At 41.3% G+C, this 9,095-nt stretch overlaps 1 protein-coding gene across 2 annotated transcripts in view; it reads left to right on the plus strand.

Moving 5' to 3' along the window:
- The window catches only part of LOC146644424 (rho guanine nucleotide exchange factor 2-like), a 36,258-nt gene extending 27,398 nt beyond the window's left edge, over positions 1-8,860 (plus strand). For both annotated transcript variants that reach the window (XM_085396023.1, XM_085396024.1), the window contains exons 18-23: positions 347-396; positions 1,161-1,196; positions 1,282-1,332; positions 4,153-4,473; positions 4,989-5,157; positions 6,703-8,860. In XM_085396023.1, coding sequence (XP_085252149.1) covers positions 347-396; positions 1,161-1,196; positions 1,282-1,332; positions 4,153-4,473; positions 4,989-5,157; positions 6,703-6,731 — 656 coding nt within the window. In that variant the 3' untranslated portion in view covers positions 6,732-8,860. The remainder of the gene's footprint in view (positions 1-346; positions 397-1,160; positions 1,197-1,281; positions 1,333-4,152; positions 4,474-4,988; positions 5,158-6,702) is intronic.
- Positions 8,861-9,095: the final 235 nt, after the last annotated feature.

A 9,095-nucleotide genomic window follows, 5' to 3' on the forward strand; every position in this document is an offset into this window, starting at 1 on the left:
AATTATAATCTGAAGTATTAAGAAAACCTTTAAAACACTCAGTCACTGATTTACACTAAATATACCATGGGCGCCTTATGAGTGAGCTTTTTAGTCTAGAATAAACAATTATATCCACATTTATAAATTACATACTAATGAAGAGTAATACTTTATAAATGATGAATTAAGCATACTTACCTTACTAATGCTTAATAGTGTGACATCATTATAAAGTGATACCAGAAAACTATGTTACAACAACAACTTAGAATTACATAAAAAAGCTTCTGTTTTTTTTAAAATAAAGGTTAAATTGCACATATCGCTCCAAGACAAGTACTGAGTGTGTTTTGTCTCTTCTCAGGTGACCAAGAGCTGTTGGTCAATGGAGCCCAGCATTTTATTGCAGCAAAGGTGAGGACAAAGAGTTGATGATGGGAAAGGGTTTGGAGGTGCAGTTATGGAACTGAACATGGTCTCAGATTTGGTTTGTGTTGCATATAGTAAAGTTAACGGGACCGATGAGTCATTTTGTCCAGAGACTTTTATTTTATCAGCAAAACTAGAGTTTAATTTTCATCTTTGACATCAATAATGTCAGTAAGAATTTAGCTTTCAATGTCAAATTCAAACTTTACTTGTGTTTAGTAATTTCATTAACTGCAAGTATATCTCTAATAATCATATTTTAATATCAGCACAGCAGGTCATGTATTGTATGACCTTCATTCTTTTATTTTCGAGCCACTATAGATATTTCGGTATAGTTTTTGATGAATACAAAAAGCTCTCCTGTATAATAAAGACAGGACAGAGTGACTCCAGTTCACACTGAAGTCACTGGACTCTTGTTTTAGGGGCGTCTGTGTGTCTGTCCTGATTTGTGGTGGTGGGGGACGTGAGTGGATGTTGCCTTGCAGTGTTGAATGGTGCCTGGGATACTTGTGTTGGTAGGTGCTCCTGGGTTGGGTGTGGGGTCTGGGGCATTGGTGCCTCGGGTCCCCTGGTTCCTTGTTAGTTCTGTCCCTGTGTGGGCGTGTCATGAGTGTAACCATCCAGGTCGAGCTGGATCTGTGCGGAAAATCTGAAATGTTTCTCTGAGTTGGTGAACTGTAATAACTTTGCTTCAACTGTTTTCACTCTCTGCTGTCTGTGGGAAACGTTTTTGCCTAATAAAGGAATGCACGAAGCGACAAGACAAGTCACCGCTAATGGTAAGTAACTTTTAAAGTATGTCTGTTTATTTAAAGTGCATTTAAAACAGAAGTCAGTAATAAGTATGCTGCTCGTGTCTGACAGGAGATCTGCCAAAGGCTGGTGAATCTCAGCGTTTATCTTCATGCACTCCAGGTAAGTCGGACTTAACCTGCCACAGCACTCCATACACCACACCACATGTTACAGACACTGTGTACGAGGTCACCTTCACCTTAGTTTTGTTAAGTTGATAAACTTTAAAGCTTGTCTGAATGCCAATGTTCTGACTACATGTACTTTTTGACTACGATAAAACTAACATGATTAATAACTACATTTTATAAAAGCATGTCTCTGAGGGGAATTAGTTGACATAACTTAACTCAGTATTTCCTGTTCACTTTTGTAATCCTCTTTAACTAAAATTCCTGAAAATTATGTTACAAACCTTTTAAAATGAAGGCAGGCAACTGCCACAACTGCACTGAGTGCTGCTAAATTTAGCAGCTTCAAGAAATATTGAAAATAATTCAAACAAACAAATGAAACAAACTAAAAACAAGGAGCCAGAGTCCAAAGCAAAGCCATGAAATGTTCAAGAACACAGTAAACAGTTCTGAAAGGTTCAGGGGGCCCAGAGGTCGACAGCACAACAGCCCTAAACAGTTCAGTTCACGAGGCCGACTGTGCGAAAGGCAATGGCGGCAGCGGCGCAGGTGAAGGAGGTCTGGAGGCCGGCTGTGCGGCAGGACCAGACAGGCGACGGCAGGACCAGACAACGGCATGGAAGCCGCAGATGGTGGCGCGGCAAGCGATGAAGGCTGGATGGGCCCCTCGGACCCTCCAGCGGGAACAAGACTTACATTCTCTGAATCAACCGATTCAGACAGAATAAATCCTCTGAGTGAAAAACAGTCTTGCTCACAGTGAAAGAAATTGCAGAAGGTTGGGTTGGAATGCTCGAGTGGAGAGGGCAATAAACATTCACTTTCTCCCATGAATGGGGTGTGCTCAGTCGTTCTGGAGTGGCGGCGTTGTGAACGCTGTTTACTCCGGGAAGGGGGTGGGTCGGGCCACGAACCCTCCAGCTGACCGGGCTGCAAATCCTCTGGCTCGTCATACAGGAGCGGTTCTCCAGAACCTCCAGCAGAAACAGTCTGCGGGGTCCATGTTCTGGTCGCGATCTTCTGTCATGTGAAGGCTGTGTGCAGGCAGTAGTGATGGCAAGGTGGACCCAAAAGCGCAGACTCAAAATAAAGATTTATTTCTACATGACACAACTGGCTACACTGGCTACACTGGAAACACTGGAAACACTGGAAACTAAACTGGCAGGCAGAAGGCCGGACCACACAGCATGGAGGGATGATAGATCACGACACTGACCCAGAAACACAGGGCTTGAATACACAGAGGGAGCAGTCAGGGAATGAGAGACAGGAGGGAAACACAGCTGGGACAAATCAGGGCTGACGAGACAGGGGAAGCAAAACCAGATACATTAACATCAGACATGGACCTTCAAAGTAAAACAGGAAACATAACACAGAGACATGGACTTCTCAAGGGGACGCAGCAGACAGGGGAGACAGAGCAAGAAACACAGACAGAAACCAGAACATTAAGAAAGAAACCAAAAGACTAGAAACAATAAACAATAAGAATCAAAGTACAATAGTAAAAAAAACCTTCAAAACTCTGCGTCAACGACCCAGGTCTCCTAACACAGTACCTGCTTGGTAACATTCACATCAGGGTGTGTGGAGATTAGTTTGCACTTGTGTTTAGAAGTGCTTGTATGAGTGGGTGTGTTGTCTACAGCGCTTTGAGCACTCCGGGAGAGCGCTCTATAAGAATCAGTCCATTTACTGAAAACATTACTCTCAGGAGTGTCTCATCCAGTTATTGCTATAAAAAAGTGAAAAGAACAAAGGACAGTGTGACAGGATCCAGCCTCAGAAGTTTCTTCCTTGGGCAGTTTACCAGCTTGCAGACTGTCTTCAGAACGAATGCAGTGTCGTTCAGTCCCAGCAGACAGTTGTAGCAGTGCAGGTGTTGTCACGGTCAGTGGGAGCTGACGGTGTGTAGAGTGACCCAATCTCAGACAGAGAAGAAAACGGGACTAAGGTTTAAACAAACAGCGAGATGTTTATTATGGCTGGTAAGCATGAATACAAAAACATAGCCACAACTAACTGAAACCTAAACTGGGAAAACTAAATAACTATGGAAACTGTGGCGAGAGACATGAAACTGAACAGGTTCATGGGACCATGGAACTGTGAAATAAACCCAACATGAACCTGAGCAGTTAGATCTCTGTGACATGACGTGAAACCAAACAGACAACCTGACACAGACTGAACGCACACAGGAGGTGATCACGGGAACACACGAGGAAACAGCTGAACATAAGGACACCACAGGGGAAGTAAAACAAAACACACTGAACATGGAGACTCCTGACTCTACAAAATAAAACAGGAAACACTGAGAGACGTAGCCATGACAACACGAGCCTGACATCATAAGACATGCAGACATGAGACGCATGAGCTCACACTTAATAATCACACTTCACACTGCAATCTTGTGCTGCTCAAACTTGTACTGCTGCTCACTCCTGCCACTTTTTTATGTGCAATTAATCACTTTTCTATTTCTCTCTCTTATGTCTTTCTGTACATTTAGTGCTTAATATTTCTTTATTTATACATGTTTTGATTTTTTTCACAGTAAAAGCTAAACTAAAGCTGATCCGCAGCAGTCTTTTGGTGCTTATTTGGTCGACTGGTTTGAAATATTTGTAAATAAAAGTCAAATCTACCAGAAACAAAGAAGCGAATCCATCTTTACAAAATAACACAACTGTGGAATCTTTCTAAAACATCACAACACAACAGACACACTTCATATTTGACTCTGTCACAAACCAAAAATATCTGACACTGGATTCTCCTTGTAATATGACAGGGTGCTGTTATTAAGCAAGACTCAATCTTGGAGCTGTTACTGCAGCAGCAGGGCACCATGTCTCCAAGTGAAGTATGGCGCCCTCTGTTGCGAGATGGAGGCCATCGGGAAGCCACTGTATTGTCAACCATAGGAGAACTGGCGCTTCTGCAGAGACAACACAGCCTGCTGCAGGAAGAGCTGCTGAGACTGAGGGATGCAGAAAATCGGTTCAAAGACAGCGAGAGGGCCCGGGCTGAGCTAGAGAGGCAGGTCCGACAAATGAAAGCCACCAGTGGGGTTGCACCTGCTTCACAGCGGTATGGAGAACAGGCCTCTCAGGTAAGTTCAATTACTTATACTGATATAGTATAATAGGGGCAACAAGGGGCGCCAAGACACAGATTTTAAACAAATTTTAACTCCATGGAGGTCAGATCCTTCTGTCATGAACAGAATCATGAACCCACACACAGAGGACACAGGGAAAAGGTCACACAGGTTTATTTACAGAAAGTTGGAACAACGCTACCAGGAGATGCAGGCCATCCATGGGAGTACAGACCATCACATATGCTCGATCAGAACAGACAACGAGGATAGCTGTGAAAAACAAACTGACTGGTAACATGAACAGAACAGACACACTACCTCTGGCTGCTGATCTGGTGATGGCTGAGCTAGGTTGATAACCGAACGCGGAGCAGATAGTTTGATCTTTGGAAGTTATGCATTTGACAAAGAGGCAGAAAAGCCCGAAGAAACAACCTCTGAGAGGAGTAAAATAAACCTGGTGGTTGTTATAAATCAGCTGTGTTTTCTGTACCCATTACTCATGTTTCTTTGCTCTTTCCTAGATGTCTAAGCCTTTGTCAATGCAGTCAGAAACAGAGATGTCTGGAGTTTATAACATGCAAGCCAACCAAGATTCTGTTCACCAGTCAAGCCTGCAGCAAGTCATTGACCTAGAGGTATATGTGACGTCAGATGATGATGACGATGGGACTGCATCTGAAAGCTCCAAAGGTTAGGTAACAGACAGACACGACGTGACCGACTGCTGTCTATGTATCTATATCTTTCTTGTCCATTTACCATTTCTTTTGTTTTTGGCACAGCGGTTTCTCAAGTGACAGCCCAAATCATATTGAGTGTTAATTGAAAAATAACAAGTTGTTTTTTCTGAAAATAATTTAGTTATTGTGTAAAAAATAGTAATAACTTTTCCTTACTAAAGAAAACTAGAATGTTTGATTCTGTTCATCAGGACGTTTTCAGTGGGAGAAACGTTTCATCATCATCAGGTGACGTCTTCAGTCTCAGCTGACTGCAGGTTTCCAACCTTTAAACAGGACATTTGCACAATGACTGAAACCAGCAGCACTGAAGGAACAATGGGCTGGGAGGTCAGTTCCTTGATCATTAATATCCAAATTGTCATGATCATTGATCAACAACCATGAGTCCCATTCACAGAGAGTTGGGGAATGGCTGCAATCACAGCATTGTAAGATGGTGACAGATGCACCCTTAGGCCCCTCCTCCATTCAGAGATGGTCTTTCCCTTTTCACATAAATGGCCTCCTTGACTCCGCCCTCAAACCAGCGTTCCTCCCTGTCCAGGATGTTACATCCTCATCATTGAAAGAGTCCACTGGCCTGTAGGTGTAAATAGACTGCAGAGTCCTGGCCTGACGAGGTGGCTCTGCTGTGATTGCAGCCATTCCCCAGCTCTCTGTGAATGGGACTCATGGCCACTGATCGGTGGTTGTTGATCACTGGTCATGACAATTTGCATACTAATGGTCAAGTTACTGACCTGCAGTCAGCTGAGACTGAAGAAGTCACCTGGATGAGTGACGAAACGTTTCTCCCACTGAAAACGTCCTGATGAACAGAGTCAAGCTTTTGGGATTTACCTGTATAACTGAGCATCAGGACAGAAATGTTACAAAACACTTTCTGACAAAATAACTTTATCGTCATTTGTAGATGTAACTAAATGTAACTAAATGTAACTAAAAAAATGTACCAAACTGCTGATGTGGTTTGGTACTCCTAATGTTCCCGTTTGATTTCTTCCATTTTAGTCTAAGCCCTTCTCCTCAGCAACCAAATGCAAATACCACACTTAAGACCTTTTACTGTACTTGGTTGTCTGATTAGGATATAAAGACATAGCTACACCGTTTCCCAAACCATTTACTTTTTGATTTCCCAGAAAAAAGATGGGTTACATGTTTACACTTAGCTTTTTATACAACAACCCGCAGCCAACTTGCCAGTCCAGAGGTACTCCCCACAATTTCCATGCAACGTTGCAAAGCTGTATAAATCCGAACAGCTCCACAACATTCAGAGCTTTAAAGAACTTGGGTGACTCCAGAAGTCCAGCCACCAACGAGTTTATTGACTGCCTTTGTATCCTCATCCCTCATTCCTCAAACAAAACACATGAGCTTTAATTTGATTTGTTCCTCCCCCCGTTATGTTTGGATACTTGACACTAAAATACTGCACTGTTAAACTGATGTTAGAGGTCTGAATTTATATTTGTTCTCTTTTTTTCAGATCTTCACGATATTCCAGAGGAGATCTGATCCTGGCATGTTTTCATTCTGCTAATGACTGTATGAATATATTTGCTCATCTGAAGTCTTGATATTTTTGATCTGCTTTGTTTTTGAGTAGTTTGTGTTGACGTGGCAGTGAGTTTTACATTTAATCACACGTTGCATGATAAACTTACAAGTATTACAACTACTAATGTCTTAATGAAATTTATCAACACTTTACCCAAAGCTCTTGGACTTGGAAAAAACACAAAATATAAAATAAAATTAAAAAAACAACTATAACTTAAACATTTTACAAAATCAATACTAACCATCAAACGGTCTGACAGCGACTGGATCATTTCACCTGCTTTTTCCATCAGTAAGCTGTTGATATATTAAAGTTTTGAAGTTCATGCATTAGGTGCTGGCAAATGATGGGCTTCGATTGTAGATACACTGCACTGTGTGTTCGAATGTTGTGTTGAAATTCTTGACGTGATACTTCGGCCTACAGTTTGATCCCTACTGTGACCAACAGCAAGAGGAGGATGCAGCACATACATGTTCTGGTTTTTCATGTTCTGTGTGTCAGTCTATCTTCTGTTGCTCTGTATTATCTGCAGTATTGTTCTTTCATTAATTACTAACCCATGTGCCTAATTGTTGTAGTACTTTGATGACGACACAGTTGTATGCAAAAAGTACTTGTCTCACATATTAACTACTAAGTAACTATATCAGTGTTGAACTTTTTCTAGCAGGTATCACAACTCTAAATCAGCGCTCCCCAACCCCCGGGCCACGGACCGGTCCGTGAGTCGTTCGGTACCGGGCTGCGAGGGTTGAGGCTCGGGAGCGAAATTTATGGTTTTCAGCGTTTTTATCGTTATTTTTTTAAATCGTTTTTATCGTTAACTCGGTTTCCCTGGATCTTTTCCTGTGTTATGAATAAATCTTCTTTTTTTGGTACCGATACTGGTTTTATTTTGTTGTACTTATCTGCAACACCTTAAAGGCCGTGAAAATATTGTCGGACATAAACCGGCCCGTGGCACAAAAAAGGTTGGAGACCGCTGACCTAAATGTTTTCTGAGTGTTTTCATTTTGGATTTAGGAATTTTCAGCCACTGTTCACGTTCTGAGATGTTTTCGATGATCTTTGCATGCAGAGCATGTTTACAATCTCTCCAAAGATGATGTTCAGGTCATGAGATTATGAGGACAACTTTACGTCCCTCAGCTTCTGTTTCTTGAAGACATTTATGATAATTAAGGGCTTTGGGTAGTTCCCCCTATGTTGAAGTCAGGCTTTCATAAATGTTACTGCAGTGACTGATTACATGACATTTGCACTTTGTTTTTGTGGAATCTATTCTTCCCCTCACGGGGGTGCAGACTATATCCTGGTAGGTAAAAGTGTTCAGTTCTCACATCTTCTGTGTCCAACAGGTGTTCCAAAAAAAGCCAGCTTATTCAAATCATGCTTTGCAGACTTAAGACAGGATCAGTGCCATCATCAACACCACCATCTGACTAACTGTGGTAGCCAAGACAGTGGAAGCCTTTTCATGATCACACTATATGATATGGAGTTAAAGGAACAGCTTTTTTCTCAGCATGTGTGCATCTGAACAGATTTTTTCTTCTTTTCTTTTCACCTACAGATGTCAGTAACAGTTTTTGACCACCTTTACAAGTCCTTATTTGGTCCAGATGCATAATTAAAGTTTAGACATTGTAGAAACAATAGTGACTTTTTAAATGGTAATTTATGTGACTGCTGCATGAGATATACTACTGTCATGTCTTTGCCAGAAAAATCAACCGTATTTGATCTGACTTGCATAAAACTGCAAATATGCAGTGAATCTGGATGTAAACTGATTTGAATTAGTTATAACTAATTCACTGGGTCAGCTGAGATATAATTTAGCACATCTAAAGACAGGATTTGCAACATTTTGACTGTAAACAATGGTCAAAAGCAACTGAGAACAATGATACTGTATGTATGAGAATGTATGAGATAGTAGCATCAAAGTGTGGATTCATTGCAGTGTTTGCCTGTTACAATATAGGGTTGAATGCAATGTAAGCCAAAAACAAGGACTGTAATTACTTTTGCACACCCTTTTCCAATTGTGCTATTTGTATTACTACATAAAATATATAACCTGAAATATATTCTGGTGTCAATTATTTTCTTTATTATATGATTTCTCTTTTCTGAGATTGGTTTCCATGAACTGCAGAAATAGCAGCCACAAAGTAGCGCAGGTGTCCAGATCTGTAGCCACAACCAGGAAACCATTTGTTAATACAACCCCAGGAAAGTAAAAATAATGTCAGCTCGGCATGTTCAATGTTCTCAGTGCATAAGGATTCCCTCTCAAGATGTTTGTATGT

Source organism: Rhamphochromis longiceps, linkage group LG22, assembly GCF_057381845.1.
Source record: "Rhamphochromis longiceps isolate RC_006_pf linkage group LG22, R_longiceps_female_GT1.1, whole genome shotgun sequence".
NCBI classification, from domain to species: domain Eukaryota; kingdom Metazoa; phylum Chordata; class Actinopteri; order Cichliformes; family Cichlidae; genus Rhamphochromis; species Rhamphochromis longiceps.